Source organism: Odontesthes bonariensis, chromosome 4 (genome assembly GCF_027942865.1).
Source record: "Odontesthes bonariensis isolate fOdoBon6 chromosome 4, fOdoBon6.hap1, whole genome shotgun sequence".
NCBI lineage: Eukaryota > Metazoa > Chordata > Actinopteri > Atheriniformes > Atherinopsidae > Odontesthes > Odontesthes bonariensis.
In genome coordinates this window covers 16,161,002-16,177,695 of record NC_134509.1, presented here as the reverse complement: position 1 = coordinate 16,177,695, position 16,694 = coordinate 16,161,002, and the positions used below count along the sequence as shown (strand labels likewise).

Genomic DNA, 16,694 nt, shown 5'->3' with positions numbered 1-16,694 from the left:
GTACAACTTTCTAAATAAAAGCTTTAAAAAAAATAGGTCGACCGTAAGAGCTACTATAGTGTGGCAAGATGTTCTAAAAAAGCTTGTTCCTTTGAGAAAATGTCAAACCGTATAAGACATAGGATATAATGACATAGGATAGATAGAAGGATAGAAAAGGGATAGAAAAAGAGAGATAGGCAATCAACTTGATTGTCTACCTCTCTCTTATTTACTCGATCTTTTTCTAAAATGAGTCCTTTGTAAATATAAGACAGCCATACACGAGACTGAAAGGCCAAAGAAATTAAAAGTATTAAGGCTGTTAAGGACATGTAGTTGGACAGATCTTGGTGATAGGTAACAGGAAAATGTATGGGTCAGGGTGATGTTTATAACTTGAAGCATACTGTTGGTTTGACAGAACAAGTTCGAATATTGTTTCTTAGAAAGAGACACTTTCAAAGACACATTGACACTGGGTCGAAGCCCATGTTTCTTTATTTTGGTATTTTGCAAAATACCAAAATAAAGAAACGGTACAAATCCCTTTTGGTCAAAATACAATATCACTAAAGGAACTCTAATTCAAGGTTGATGCTGAAAGTGTGATTTAAATTGCATTCATTGTTTTATTAATTGATATAATAACATGTCAGCGTTCTTCACATACTTCATGAAAACCTGCCTCACTTCCTGTTTGGTGCCTACGACTTCTGGCTGACTTGATACAGCTGTGTGTGCTGGATGAAACTCTAGGGGTGTGTCCACAGTGCAGCAGATATATTCTCATAATACATCTGTCTCTGTCAGCACACACTATCATTAAATACTTACAATGAGGCTCCTGAACTGTAGTAATACCATTCTCCACAAAAAAATATGTCCATTTGTTCACAGAAAATACCTTTAATTCAGTTGCACATATCCTGATCCGGTTCAATAGACTTACACCAAATAAAACTGATATAAAACCAAACTTCTGCTTATAGTTTTTCACACATTTTATTTCCACTATGACAAACATATAGAAACAAAGCAGTAATCCTTTACTTGTTCAGACTAAAACAGCATTTGATTATTGTTATAACCATTAAAAAATAGAGTTTAATCACCCAGAAGAGCCATGCGCCAATTCCCTTTCATCCTTTTCACTGGTTTGCATCAAACATGCTTAACTTATTTCAGAGGTCAGCACTAGTTTAGGAAATTTATCGAAAGATATTTCGATTCATATCAACTCAAGAGGAAGTGCTGAAGTGCTGAAACATTCAGAGGTAAACAGGAGCATTTCACAACAAAGTAATGTGGTACTCTTTTTTTTTCGTTTCATGAGAAGCAAAGCAAAAAATGCAGATGTTCATGGTTTTTATTCAGCAGGCAGCTGCAAAAACAGACAACATACTTCTTTTTCATAAAGGCACAGAAAGCGGACTGAAGTCAATCTGCAGTCAGACTCAGAATCAAAACACATCAGTGTTGGTTCATCTTTCGCACACCTTTGCTCTGAGTGGGTTTCATTAAGTGTACAGATAAGAAAAGCAGTGCTGTTTGTATCGTCCTCGTTCTTGTTCAAAAAACAGATGTGTGTGTCCTTAAATCGGGACTCGAGGGGGTATTACTGCTCCTTCTTTTCTCCTTGCTTCTGCAGGTGTTTGTTGTACTGGTTGTCAGTGTTCAGCAGCTTATCCCACCAGGTGAAGGTGGACGCATAATTCCCAACAAAGTTCATGTGGTGGAAGTCGTGGAAACGGGCACCAGCGTAGAACGGAATTAGGTGGAGTGGGTTTAGAGGGATGTCATAACCGCTGATGGGGAAAAAAAAGGAGAAGACAAAATGTAAGCCACAAAAATGCACCAATTCTTATCACCTCTGACAGCAAGAATAAGAACTACTAATAAGAACAACCCCCAGCAGGTACATAAAAGAAAGAGTCTAACCTGAAAGTGTAATAGTAGGTGTGTATTATGACCAAGTATTTAAACACAACTGTATAAATTCTGGTGTTCTCTGTGGCCCTCTGGTGGTAACTCTGACAAACTGCAGGCAAATACAACTTAGAGAGAAAACATCCAGTGGTTGCGTAACCACTGCACTTAATAATTTGCTTTCTACCATATGGCCAGTTTGGAGTCAAGAGGTTTTATGCTCCAGTGGAATTTAAGCGTATTACAATTTTTCTGCGTGCTCATGTATGTCCCACCTGTGGACATCGATGGTCTCCAGCAGACGGAAAGTCACCCAGGCCCAAAGGAGGAACACGTGGTTACAAAAGGTCATGATGCCGATGAAGAAACCAGCGCCCAGGATGAGGGTCTCAAGAGGATGAGCGTATTCTGCCTGCATGCCAAACGGAGCCTGGGTGACAGCGGAGATACAAGTCAATGGAAGCTTTTGCATTTTTAATAAGTAACTCCTCAGTAAAGATATTAACCAGACAGCAGGGTGTTTGTTTTCTTTTTCACTGGTGTATTATACTCACAGTGAATTCATGGTGGACTTTGTGGATGTATTTATAGATGCGTCTGTGATGCAGCAGGCGATGGAGGAAGTAATGCCAGGTGTCCTCAATGACAGCACAGCCTAAGCACTGAGCCAGGAGGCATGACCTTGAGGAGAGGAGGTCATTGTTAGAAAATCAGAGTAGTGACAACCAGCAGACCAGACAACAAACATATGCTTAATAATTTGCTTTAATGTGTCCATATTGCAAAACATACTACTGTTTGGAAATTGACCCTATATTCATGTTGATTTTTAAACCCTACAGATTGGCGTAAACAGGACAGTTTAACTGTAACAACATCTCTCCATACAATTTACTGCAAAGATTTGGGCACCTCGAGTCAAAATTTCTGTTCCTGCGACTAGTTTAGTGAGTAAAAGATGAACTCTCCAAAAGATATAAAGTTACAGATGAAACCTTATTTTTGGTATTATGAACAACAGGAAAGAAGCCCCACGTAAAAGTTCAGGCACCTCTAGACATTTGAGCTGTCAGATATGGTCTCGGACCTTCATTAGCTTGGTAAAGATGTGGATTATTCACAAGCCTTGTTTTGAAAGGCCAGGGGATGAAGATTCAAAGCTCTACAAATACTTAGACTTTTCAACACTTTTAACAATTAGCAACAATAGGCTCCTTTAAACTGCGGCCCAACACTCTTCCTGCTGCTTACTTTCACACCAAGCCCTCTAAAGTTCTTCTGATTTTCCCCTTTCCTTATGATACTCATTCTTATGAGCTAAAATAAAGTCCATTGCTAACATCGAGTCAATGGTAGATTGATATGAGTATGATGGGAATGGTGTGATTTAACTAGCTAATTTGCAAAAATAAAAACAAATTAATTATTGAAACAGTGTTAATCTTTTTGTTTCTTTTTTCTCCTTTCATGTTTGAATTCTTTTATCGTTCTTCCACTTACCAGCGTGGCATAGAATCCCAGTCATATGGGATGTTGAAGAATTCAGTGAAGTAGTATGTGCCACAGATCAAAGGCAACTGGATGCAAAAATGATTAAAAAGCAGTATCTTGAAACATCTCCATTGTTTCTCCCAGGTCTCTGGCTTGTCCTGCACACACACAGATACAGATCAGCCATCAGACTCAGACTTTTGAACATAAAATCACATCCAGTTCATAAAAAAAAACACACACGAACCGACTGGATCTTGTATTTCTGCATGAAGGGCATGAACTGAAAGATGAAACCAGGCAGACAGAACAGGACGTAGATGAGCTCATGGACAATGAGAGACCCCCAGGTGGCAATCTGGAACTTGGTGTAGTTGTCCAGCATGTAGTTCCAGGCATGTTTCAGGGAGGGCTGGAAGGGGTTCTCTGGCAGCACAGCATCTACATATTCCACCGCAAGATAGGCGGAGCTCAATATATCTGCTGTGCCGTTCATTGCCATGGTGGACGATGCAAGGTGACTTTCAGGTCTGGAAAGAAGACTAAAGAAGTTACTAAACAGTAGACTAAACAGAGTTACTTACATAATGCATGTGCTTCAAAGGCAGAAATTAACGCAAACCAAATAAAATGACCCTTCCAGTCATGTCATATTAAATCACTGTGACTCCTTTAAATAAACACAAAAGACAGAAACCGTGTAGAATTGTGTTATCTTTACTACCGTATGGTGAGAAGTAAGAGAAAATGCGGTGCATTAGCTCAGCAATGTTGGCTGTTACTAAGGTATGTACACTCATCACATACTGTATGTCTCACTATGTATCCTATATCCAACAGTAACAGAGGGGGAAGAACTTTTAGTAAAAGTACGAACAACACAGAATTTGTTTTCCCCTTTTTTTAAATATGACTTGATTTCTAAAAGTAGAAGTGCTCTGTCGGATTAATACATATTGCACGTTTACAACACTTGCCAACATATCAAATCCACACACCAGATAATGATGCTGAAGTTGGCTTGGACTTAGTTAGCTAACAGACAGTAAATACACTTTTAAACGCACTACGTGATCTGTAAAACCTTTATCTAATAGCAAAAGTGGAGAAAATGTTTTTTGACGCCACATTGAGGCCACCATAGGCTGGGCTTCCTATCTGGACCTGATTTTAAAAACCAGAAACTGAGCTTAGAAAGTTCATTATTATCTGTGAGATAAATTGGTTCAGATTTGTCTTGTTGTTTTTGATTTACGGTTTCACGGGTAGAAAATGAAGCCATGATACTGCCTTATCATTTTTTAAATAGAGTAAAGATTTCACAAATCAAAAACCATGTTCAAAGGAGTCTTCATGATCTGTAAAATAATCTAAACCAGATGAAGTTATGTGGTTTCTCATCTGGACCTGCTCTAAATTGCTGTAGTTCCCAAGAAAGCTGTGAGATTGTCCTTTTCTTCAACGTCATTAACTGAAATCAAACATTAAAACGGTTTATCTACTTACTACATCTTCTTTTTTTAACATTTACACTGTAATAATTATTGACTACTTTGTCAAATTAGGGCAATTGCAATGCAGAATGGCTCCTAATAGATTGTGCTTGGAAACCTGTATGAATTTCCCAACAAGACTATCAAAGACAAGCTGCCAAAAGTTAGTTACAGTCTATTACAAAAGATCACAACAGTCAAAATGCCTCAGCAGCTCTTTTTGCTTCAGCCAAACTAACGACTAGTAGGTCATTTACCGCACTCCGGCTGTTTACAAATTAAAACCCGATGTGTCTCAAACAGCAAGAAAACACCCGCTTAAATGTCGTGTATTCCTAAAATCTTTCTTTGTTCGCGGTTAAAATGCCTACATCACGGACAAGTTTTTGTTAAAGCAGTTCCAAATTCAGCCTGACATTCGTCTGCAGCTGTCAACAACATGAATCCCTCACCTTTCCGCTTTGCGTCCCGTCTACCTGCACAAGAGGAGGCTGAGCGGGTGAAGTACAGTAATATCGGTAAATCTCATTGGCCGACAAGAGAGGAGAGTGACGTCGGGAGGCAAGGCAGCCTCGTTGATTGGTTCGAACAATGGAGTGATGATAGTGAGACTGGAGGTTTCTACAGGGACAACCAATCAGAGGCGAGGTCTGTTTTCATAACTTGAGCAGGCTGTATGAGGAAAAAGATGAGGCGGTGGGGGTGTCCAAGTGGAGAACTTTAGTCCTTAATTTACTTTTGAATGTTGTTACGTGTGCTAACTCGTGTTTTAGCTTTGGAAATTACTTGGAGAAACCCAGCCATACAAATGAGACGAATCCATTGCTCTCGGTCTTAAAATATCCAATGTTTCTTTTGTTTGTGCCACAAGTTTGATACGGTAATTTTTCGAAGCGCACATTGAATACACCTCTTATTTCACTTTGAATCCATTTAGTAATCCTTGAGGTTTACAGTTTTTTGCCTTTCAAAAATACTTATCAGATATTTTCAATATAACGAAATATTCAATGTTCTCAGAGGTATTTTATCATGTATAATCATTATTGGTGCAGAAAAATGAACAGGGTTTTCATGCAGTTGCATGGAAAAAAGATAAAAATCCTTACAGTTCTGTGTTATGTTAGGTTAATCTAATTCATGACGTTTGGTTAGATTTAATGAAAATGTTCTGGTTTTATGTGGACAAACTCTATCACACATTAATTTGTGTCATGAAGTAGAAATAAAATGTCTGTATATGTATAAAGTAACATTAAGTTATTAATAAATATTTCAGGAGAGGCACTCAGTTGCTTTTCCCCAATGTATCAAAAAGCACAGGTAAAACCGAACATCTAAACTGAGGTAGAGCAATACATTTAAACTAAAGTTTTCAAGAGGAAATTCTCAGTTTTGAAACTGTGAAATTATTCAATCATCACACAGAGAACATCACCTTTCAATATTTTACTGATTTGGCAAAGTTTTAAAAACAGATTATATCATTTCACAGCTTTAAATACAAGAAGCATATTTATTAATGATAATATAAAACAAATAACGAAACATTTTTTTAAAGTTATTAGCCTACATGACATTCCTCAATACACTGACAAGAAACAGCGATACCAATTACTTTTAGAGCAATTTTGAATATAGCAGGAGAGGCAAGATAAAGAGGCTTAAAAAAAAAAGAAACTCAAGAGGAGGTTTGGTCACTTTCCAGAAAGAGAAAACAGATTAGTGACAGATTGATAAAGAGAGACAAAAAAGAGGGGACATATTAAAATTGGCACATTCATAGTACGTCAGGGTGTGCAGTTGTTAATAGGGTTGCTACACCAAAGGAGAGGAGGGAACCGTAAAAGGATAACAGGTTAGAGACAGGGACCATGCAGAGAGTTCAGGCTGCTGCTGTCATTAGTGGTTATAACCACGTTAATATGGCTGTCAGGCGACAGTAGAGCACAGACACATCCAACTGTTTTTTCATTTCAAACAGTTTCTCTCCTTGTCAATGTGTTTGGCAACATGAATGAGGCTTTCGTCCTCACCAGAGGAGTTAGAATTCCAGCCAAAGTCTGTTTTCTCCACAAAAAAAACACGTGTACTTTATCATGTACCGCAACTGCTTCAAAAACACTCGTAGTAGTGCAGGCTAATGCAGCCACCCCACCAATCTGAAGGCAGAATTTATCTCTGCATCCCAGAACAGCGGCTGAGTCCAGCTGTACTCTCTTCAGTAACAGTACCAGTACTCAAAAGCTTAACAAAGGAGAATGTGTACATTCAGGCACTCTTCAGCAGCCCCACTGCAACACGGCAATAAGTCAGAAGTTGGACAGAGTGTGTTCATGCAGCGTCGAGCCAGGTGTCACCACACGCAGACTCAGATGCACACAAACACACATGCTCACACATGCAAGCAATGGAGCACCTTCATATGCTAATACACACTCTCATACACACACACACACACACACACACACAGACACGCACACACACATACTTCTCAGAAGAATACAAATGAAGGAGAAACAAATCTGTCCAAAGTGGTCCTTCTCTGCTTTGCTGTCCCATAGATTATATGAGCGGTCTTTCTCAGAGCTGTTTTATATTAACATTACTAACGTTAAAGTAACTTCGCAGTTATAGCAGCTTCATATCAGTAGCGTTTCAATGGCACTGCAGTGGTGCTTCAAACCGCTTTGTCCTGTTGCTGCTGCAGTCCTGTCAGGAGCGATTTAAAACACAGGTCCGACCCCCTTGTTTGTCACAGCTCCCCCCATTCAGCTAAGTGCAAAAATCTTCACCATCCTCAAAAATAGCAATCTTGTCATTTTCTTCATCTTCGTCAGTGCCTGTGCGAATGCTGCCCAACACTGAAGCATTGGCATTGTAGATCCAAGATCAGTATTCAGCAGAAGAATACATTCTGCTCTTATTCAGTGGCAGGATTGAAGTGCAGTCATAAGGGCTTGTCAATCACAGTCACACCTGCGTTAAGGGAAAGAAAATTAACTATTTTTATCCAACAAATTTTTTTTTCATTTGATAGAAGATCCTAAAGTCTGAGTCTGTGTAAAAAAATATGCATATTCTAATGGAAATTATCAGGACAATTAAAACATGTATCATGACATAAATAAATATCTAAGATTCTGCGCTAATTTATGGTCAGCAATCGCATTTTGGCAGATTTGATCTGCTTATCAAGGGGCTTGTTCAAATAAGTCATTTTCAGCTATTCTTTGTCATAAATGTGGCTATGAACCAAGTTTCCGGAAGAACACTGTTGCATTAATTACCAAAAGTATTGTTAGACATTAATATTTCACACAAAAATCCCACAGAAAGTGCATCAGATGCATTAAAAACATATTAAGACATATCGAAAAACCTTCTAGCATCAGACTCTGACAACATAAATCCTTCTGTGAGGTGCATGTCAAACACAAGTTTGTAGCTGAACGCGTGCACTGACCTGCATAACTGCGGCCTGTGCTCATGCAGTTCGGCAGTAGCGTCCACTTATCAGAGTTTGGATTGTAGAACTCCACAGAGGCCAAATTGCAGCTGCCATCATCTCCTCCCACCACATACAGTAAGTTGTTCACAGCACACACACCTGAAAACACAAGCAAAGTGAATTATGAGGAACATCCCACATTCGAGGATGCCTGGTAGATGACCTCCTTACTTACCCGCGTTGCGTCGACACATGTTCATGTCGGCTACTTGTCGCCAGCTGTTGGAGGCTGGATCATAAACTTCACAGCTCTTCCTCACCAATGGACCATCATGCCCCCCCACAGCATACAGTAAACCTTTTAACACACCTACACCTGAGGAAGATAACAATTATATAGAAATAACAATTAGCTGACAGTGACCACGGTCTTCGGGATATCACTTCACACTTTATATGCAAATAAACACGTAGCCTACGTCACATTCTGTCAGCTGTGGGCATGAATTACATCACACTCATTGAACTTTGTCACAGATTGAGAGATTACAACATTTCGGATAAGTGTATTCAAACAAACACTTTGTTATATAATAGATGCAATATGAAAGAAAAGTAAAAAGAAAATGATATCTGCCTTCTGTCTGGGACCGGGTTGCAGGGGCAACAGTCTAAGCAGAGAATCCAAGACCTCCCTCTCACCAGACACCTCCTCCAGTACTTCTGATCCCAAGTCATGTAAGTCATGTGAGAGATATAATCTCTCTAAATAGCCACCTCATCTGATTAATTTCTATGAGAAGGAGTACAACTCAAAGCCCTGCCCGGATGACTGAGCTCCTCACCCATTTCCAAAGGCCGGAGGAAGCTAATTTTAGCCTATAAGGCTAGTGTTAAGAACTGTGGTTTGTACGTCGAACTCTTTTAACTCCTTACCATTTTCAAAAGCGTGTTTTTTCATTCTTCCAGGGATAAATGTGCAATAAATCAAACAGGTCACATTGAACCTTACCAACCAAACACCAACATTAGTTCCCAGACAGACACACCTGCTCCACTGCGTCTCGTGCCCATCTCTGCTATATAGCTCCATGTGTTACTTTTAGGGTTGTAAGCCTCTACCGTACTTAAACATTGCCTCGTGGCTCCATCATAACCTCCGACAGCATACAGGATCCCTAAAAAACACAGTAGGAGCGCACATAATCCATCATTTTGGATTGTAGTGGTGGGTAAAACAACTGAAACTAATTTAAATATAACATAGTATCCACAGAGAAGCTTGTGAAAAAAATGCCACATGTTGAAGTACATTTACACGGTAAAGCTTTTTTCTCTAATTTAAAGCGTACATATTTTCATACATGCCACTTATGAAAAGTCACAACAGAGAATTGTGCTCACCGCTGACAACACCAACTCCCACACTGCTACGTCGGGTGCTCATGGGCAACACATGGAACCACTCATCCGTCTTGGCGTTGTACGCCTCAATTGTGGACAAACCTTGAAACAATCAGAGAAGTTTAAATCAAAAATGCCAATAACGGTCTATACATGCACACATAACTGTAGGTTCACATATTTTCAACATATGTTTTAAAATAAAATAACCCCACAAAGATACTGCAGTACCTGTGCTGCCGTCAAAGCCTCCGATAGCGTAGAGGAGTCCGTGGAGAACTGAAGCCCCTAGTGTTGATCGCCGGTCCTGCATACTGCTAACGCTCGTCCAGCGGTCCATCATCGGGTCGTAACAGTCGACCGTCCGCACACGCAGAGAGCCGTTGAAACCACCAACCGCGTACACACACCCACCCATGTACACCACACCTAAAAAACAAAACATGCTGAGGGTTAACATAGAATGTCTCAAAAAGATGCAACACCTACAACCTGCTTTAGTGAAGTTGATGAAAAAAAATTCATTATTATCATATTATCAACTTTTTTTACGTCATTTTGGTAACAATATGTTGCAGTTGTTAAATCTCCCCTGTACTACAGTATATTGTTTTTGGCTTTCTTAAAGAAAATTGTGAGTTAACCATGGAGGAAAAGAGTGTAGACTGAGTACAGAGAGCCCGATGTCACCAAATTTAATGAATTAACTTCTTTTCTTCAATGTGTCTTCTTAAGTCTTTTTGACATGTGCACAGCAGCTGTGATCATTTTCGCTTTCTATGGACTTTAACCAGCCAGGTGATATAAAGTCTGGACAGTTTCCATTCCAAATGAGCCCCGGTATAAATCAAATTAGTTCCTTCTTCAGATAATTCACAACAATCGAACGTGCTTCATTCATTTTTCTACTTCCCCCTATATCGTTTTCTTCTAGTTTGGCAATAGTGTTGATTTGCCCAGATAAATGTTGTGTAGATTACTGATGAAAAACAGTCACTACAGAGAAGTAGGGGCTTCACCCGCCACCCACCATTTCCAGTGGTGAGAGTACATCTCACATGGAGAATCCGTTGCTGATACTCCAGATGTTCTCAGTTTGTTAACGTGTCAGAATGGCTTGAATGAAGCCTATCTTTGGCTGTATGTGGTGAAGGTTATTCAGAAATATGCCAGCAGAGGGCGCGCTAAATGAACAATTCTGCTTCCAGCAGCCAAAAGGGAATGCCATCCATGCTGCTTTATATCATCAAATAAAAACAGACATAACTGATATCAACCGGGCTTTACCAAGCAGATAGAGTTTACCACTTAGTGTCAGTAAAAAGATGAAGGTTAAGACTTCAAGGCTGACACAACCAGCTCTATCAGACTGCCGAGAAACACAGCCTCATTTTGCCTGAATATGAGGATCTAACCAGATTATTCTGTGAAAATCTTGTATCCTCCATTATATTGCACAGCGCTGTTAGTAAAAGAGTATCTGCACCTCATCAGCTAAGAGTGTGGATATATGACATTACTGCATCATTGGTTTGGTGGTTTTGAGTGACCCACTTTTACCCTTCTCCAAATACAGCCCTCTAAATATAATGCAGTTACTGAGGGTTCCCTACCTGCTCTGCATCTCCTGGTTGGGAGTTCGGCCACCTGGTACCATCGCTGCTCCTCAAAGTCGTAACACTCAACACTCCGGATAGCCTTAGGAGCCTGACCTCCTACCACCACCATCACCTGAACGCACCAGAACCAGCAGTGTCCTTACAAAAAGAGCTGTAGATGATTTATCTATTATTTGTGACTGTAAGTGCTTGACTCCTCTGATTCGGAGACACTCACTACAGGCAGCGTTTGTACCTTAGGACAGCAGGCTGGAGTTCTCGTGCGAGTGCGAGCAGTTTTCATCAGAGCTCTCTGGTCAGCTGGCAGTAGGTGGTACTTCATGGCCTCAATCAGGTAGTCTTTACATGCACTGCTATTTTTTATCAGGGACTCCTCCTCCACCCGCTGATGCAGCCAAACAGCGAGGGAGAAACCAATCATCCAACAGGATTAACAAAGTACAGGGTGTTCTGCTAATAAAAGGTCATATTCAAGCAAGTCACAGGAAAACAATGTTTCAGTAGAAATTAAGATATGCGTTGTATTTAGATCAACACTGAACTGAGTGCTGTATCTTTACATATCAAAATATTCAATTAATATTATCCTAAAGAAGGTTAAATAAGCACACAAATTTCAATTGAAATTGATCAAATGTTAACGATCGGTGGTTCATACAAAACTATAATCAATAACAGTATAAAAGTGAAACAAAAAAAAAAAGAAGTTTAATCTGACACTCAATCAGTCACTCAGGGTCAAGTCACTTGTTGTGTTACCAGTCCAGTCAAAAACACACATAAAGAAACCCTTTAGTCATGATCACCTGTTGTCATCTGTGACAAGAAACAACTGTAAAACCTGCTTGGATGACTAAATAAGTGTGTGGCTTGCTTTTCTTGTACTTTATTTCACCCCTCACAGTCACTGTTGACTGTTCAAAGCATGACCTCTTACATCTTTTGGAGTAATTTTGGGAAACAGGCCAGCTACCACCCATCAAAAACCCTACTTTCAATTTGGACCAAGTTACTTTGGTGGCTTCAGAACAACTGTGAAACACTGATAGTTAAAACTAACCTACACCTGTTGGAAATTCTCTTTTGTTGCAAAAACCTTTTTAAGCCAGAAATCGACCCAGCAATTAAGTAATCGAAGAGTAAAAAAAATGACCAAGACAGATGCGATGCAAAAACTGGAGAAAAAAAATGATCAAGCATCTACTGGAAACTTTGTACATGATGTTTTCTAGCAGCATGCTGGCTGTACATAAAAAAGCTTACACTGTCCGAGGAACAAAGATGACACACCACAACATTACAAAACTGATACTGTCACACAGATGAGATCTAAGAACTAAAGTTATGCGGTTTAAAACTGTGACTAAACTGTCTGTAATTTATAAAAAGCGCATAAAAACTGCAAATCATAACATACAGTAGGGGCCAGGCCAAATATACCTGCACCAGGTATTCTCTGGAGAGGAGTGGCAAGCGAACATGCTCCATCAGGTGAGCCAAGTGTTCCTGGCGGACATCTTTGTCATGGTTGACCCAAGCTATCACAGCCTCAAAAACCTACGTATGAACACACACGGAAAGTGGTACGATTCATTGACTGTCCTCTTATACATACAGTATGTGTACATTGAGCAGGGTCAGAGTGTGTACCTTCTCTTCTGTGGGGATGGTGAGCTTGTCGCTGGCAATCAGGCTGGACACTTGCTCCATGCCCAAATTGAGAAACTCTTCGCTTCCAACCACCTCAGTGAAATGTTGCTCTGTCAGCACAAAGATAAAGTGAAACTACTTCTTTATCGCTGCAGACAAACTATGAGAGAAGTTTTCCCGAGCAGTTTCTCCCCAAAACTTCATCAATAACACTTGTCCTCATTCCGTCTCCTCCTTTGTTCCAAAATTATTTCAAGAAAGCACCTCCTACGATGCATATATAAAGTACGTCTAGTCTGGGTTTTGAGGGCACAAACCTGCATAGTTGTTAGCCTGTGCCAGAAGCTGGGAGCAGGCGTGTAGGTCAGCGAAGGCTCGAATCCCCAGACAGTTAGACGGATGGAGCTGAGAGCTGAGAAACTCACAACTAGCCTTTTTCACCTCATTGAGCTGGAGTAGTCCTGCTGCAGGCAACAGCGCCTGAGACACACAAATACAGGATTCATAACACAGGCAGAATGTGCACCACTGTGTGATTTGATAAAAAAAAAATTCAACTAGACCGTTTCCAACGGGTTCCTTGGTTTGTTTCTCAAGTTTAGAAAACTGTTAAATATATGCGCCTGTCTCTACGTCTCTGCCATAAACTTCACAAATAGTCAGACTAAAACTGACTGTAAGTCACCCAGTTTCAGCCATCAACCTGATAACCGAAACAAGGGTGTTGTATGTGTGTGAGATTATCATATTAACAAAGCCAATGGTGTGAAGGTCCACTGTAAAATACTTCACTTGCAGTGAAATATATACTTAGCTCTCAGAAATATTGAGAAGACAAGTCATTCTGGAAGTCAAGTGACAGCAGTGATAACAGGCCAAAGTTATGAAGCTAATTCATGTGTATGCTTACCTGAACATTATCCTCTGTGACTTGTATCTCTGCTGTGTAGATGTAGTCTACCAGCAGACCCAAGGTCCAGCCATCCATCTCTTTTATTCTAACTCGTTTCGCCCGGCTCTCTGCCATCTCCCCTGTTCATACACACACACACACACACACACATATATATATTAGCACGCCATCAACACAACTGTGTCAACTGTGTTTTGTCCCTGTCCAACACAGGCACCTGCCAGAAATGGTGCAACGTGGAGCATGGTCCTTACCGGTGAACATAGCGTGGAAGTAAGGGCTTCCAGCAGCCAGCACCACTCTGTGAGCAGCGATCTCTACATCCTCTGCCACTATGGTCACATCACACAACAGGCTTTGGCTATATCGCGGAGATGGAGACAGGAAGCGCATTGGAAATATGTCCAGTTATAGTTTAGGTGAAAGCACACAAATGACTTCAGGAAGATGAGATAATAAATAACTTAATAGAGACAGTAAAACACCTGCGTAGCTCGTTCATGACTTTGAACGCCTTCCTCATGTGCCGAGGGTTTAAAGTGACGGGACCTTGCCTCTCGACTCCGTCCTCTTTGTCCAGCGAGTGCGGACAAAGTCTAGTGCACCTTCCAGAGACAGCACAGATACAAACGCACAGGTTTAAATAAAAGGCTTAAAATAAGGATCAAGATGCCCAAAATGTTACGCAGTATTTTTATTGCTTGGTGTTGAGTCATTATAGTTATAATAATATTACACCGTTATCCGCATCATTATTTTGTGCTTAAAATTAAAACTAAAAACCTGAATAAGCTTTCAGATCATTAGCTAACGTCCATAAATAATGTAAGAACACTGTACTACAAGTAAAAGTTCTTCAGTCAAGATCCCAGCCTCCAGAGTGTTCTCATATGTGGTTCCATGATGGTGGAAAAAGTTACTAAATGCTATCAGGGCAGATTTGTTCTTCTTTACTTTCTAGTATCTCTTGAGGATTCTTCTATTCTGGTAACACCTGCTCTCCTAACAGGCCTCAAACACGCCAATCATCCTGTCGCTCATATAACCAACAGTATGTGACGTTAAACAAACTTACACTTTGCCCTTCTTCGCCTGTCCTGCTTGTAATCTGTCTTGTTGAATAGTTAGTATTCAATGTTTACAACAAGTTTTCTTAGTGCAGTGATATGCTAATAATAATAAATTTAAGAAAAACACAAACCTGTATCTGAAATATTATAAGATGTTGTTAATGCATCAAGTTGTAGCTCAGAAGGCACATTAATCCCGTTGTTCCAAAGGTAGAGTAGGCTGTTCTCCAAATTTCATTTAAAGTCTGATTATATGTTGAGGGGAAATGAGAAATTCTGCTACACAGGTTTGGATCTGTGTTTTGGGCCTTTCTTTAATATAAGTAACTTAATCTGAGTAACGTTTGGCCATTACATGTCAAAAAACCCAACGTTGATATTTTTTCCGGATAAATGCCCATATATTTTGGATTTCAAATCTAAACGTACACTGTGGCATTGCCTCTGCTAGAGAAGAAGTGTGCAAGTAAACTTGATTAATTTAGCCAACCTCTGCCTTCTTCCATAATAAAACATCCAACGCATAATTTATGCTGCTCGTGGCAAAATCACGTCGCCCCTTGTTTTCTGTCACAAACACACCCACCCACCCACACACACACACACACATAAACACACCCACCCACCCACACACACACACACAAACCCACACACACACACACACCCACACACACACACACACAAACACACCCACACACACACACACACACACACACACGCGGCTGTGTAGCAGTTCACACTCTTCCAAACACAACTCCTCCGTTATCCCAACACTATGACACCAGCACAGACCCCGCAGCCTGCGCCGACAGGCTCGGTCGACGTCACTCCCCGGGTTTCAGTCCCCGGACTCCCCGGGCAACCTCACCGGCTGGCCGCTGTCTCTGTCAATGCGGCACCATCAGTCAAGCGGCCGCTGGGAAACGTCAACACACACACGCGCGCGCGAGCGCGCATATCCAGCACTTACAGCGGATGACTGTCCATGATTCCGGTGTTTTTCAGAGGCTGAAAACTTGGCCCAGCGGCATGCACCATTCCATATCCACAATGTAGTCTTCGATGAGTCTGAATTCAGGCGTGAATCACGGCGTTAGTCGGTCCACAGGCGGAGAGTAGGGCTTAAGGCAGCCCCATGGAAGCAGTCTACTTCATATAAATAGTCAGTCCGACTGCGGGGACACTCTCTACAGACACGTTGCTATTCAGCCCTGACTGTTGTGCCAAGCGGATTGTTTCTTCCGTCGGTGCAAAAACACGCAAGAAAGGAGCTCCCGTAGCGATGAATTGGGTTTATTTTGACTCTGGTTTCCTCCCTCTTCCTTCTTGGCTGTATCTGGGTGCGAGAGGCGGTCGGACAAGATACCTGCTATTTTCCAATAGCTGATTAAATCGCACAAACAAGGACATGACGGCAAAGACGGTCCTGGCAGCAGCCAAGGCGTCCCAGAAGAAAGCGCTGTCTCCCTCTAGCTGTGGAAGACTGACCAAAGGAGACTCAATCAAGACAAAACATTGGAATATTAGCGCGGGGACTTGTTTTCCAACTGTATATTATGTCCTAAATATGAAAAGTGCATTTAAAAATATGTATAGTATAGTAAGTCAATATTCATCCTAATTTTTCTTTAATATACTACAGTTTTATATAAGTCAACAATTATTAACTATTTAAAAATGATTTCATGCTTGATT

At 40.7% G+C, this 16,694-nt stretch overlaps 2 protein-coding genes across 4 annotated transcripts; both read right to left on the bottom strand.

Annotated features, from left to right (window-relative positions):
* Nucleotides 1-965: 965 nt before the first annotated feature.
* msmo1 (methylsterol monooxygenase 1) lies at nt 966-5,407 on the bottom strand. Its single transcript, XM_075464452.1, has 6 exons — nt 5,345-5,407; nt 3,647-3,929; nt 3,409-3,557; nt 2,463-2,589; nt 2,184-2,338; nt 966-1,787 (listed from the first exon to the last, which is right to left on the bottom strand). Exons 2-6 carry the CDS (start codon nt 3,899-3,901, stop codon nt 1,598-1,600), a joined length of 876 nt encoding a protein of 291 aa, XP_075320567.1. The 5' UTR covers nt 3,902-3,929; nt 5,345-5,407; the 3' UTR covers nt 966-1,597.
* A 919-nt stretch (nt 5,408-6,326) lies between these two features.
* Nucleotides 6,327-16,436, bottom strand: klhl2 (kelch-like family member 2). 3 transcript variants are annotated; one of them, XM_075463198.1, is made up of 15 exons: nt 15,868-16,436; nt 14,415-14,534; nt 14,184-14,290; nt 13,927-14,048; nt 13,334-13,496; nt 13,017-13,126; nt 12,807-12,923; nt 11,602-11,751; nt 11,361-11,478; nt 9,979-10,176; nt 9,748-9,849; nt 9,393-9,521; nt 8,579-8,719; nt 8,359-8,502; nt 6,327-7,871 (listed from the first exon to the last, which is right to left on the bottom strand). In XM_075463198.1, exons 1-15 carry the CDS (start codon nt 15,954-15,956, stop codon nt 7,843-7,845), a joined length of 1,839 nt encoding a protein of 612 aa, XP_075319313.1. In that variant the 5' UTR covers nt 15,957-16,436; the 3' UTR covers nt 6,327-7,842. The 3 variants fall into 3 exon arrangements, with proteins under 3 accessions (XP_075319313.1, XP_075319314.1, XP_075319315.1); XM_075463199.1 differs by having other exon boundaries at nt 15,970-16,436; XM_075463200.1 differs by having other exon boundaries at nt 15,792-15,933.
* Nucleotides 16,437-16,694: the final 258 nt, after the last annotated feature.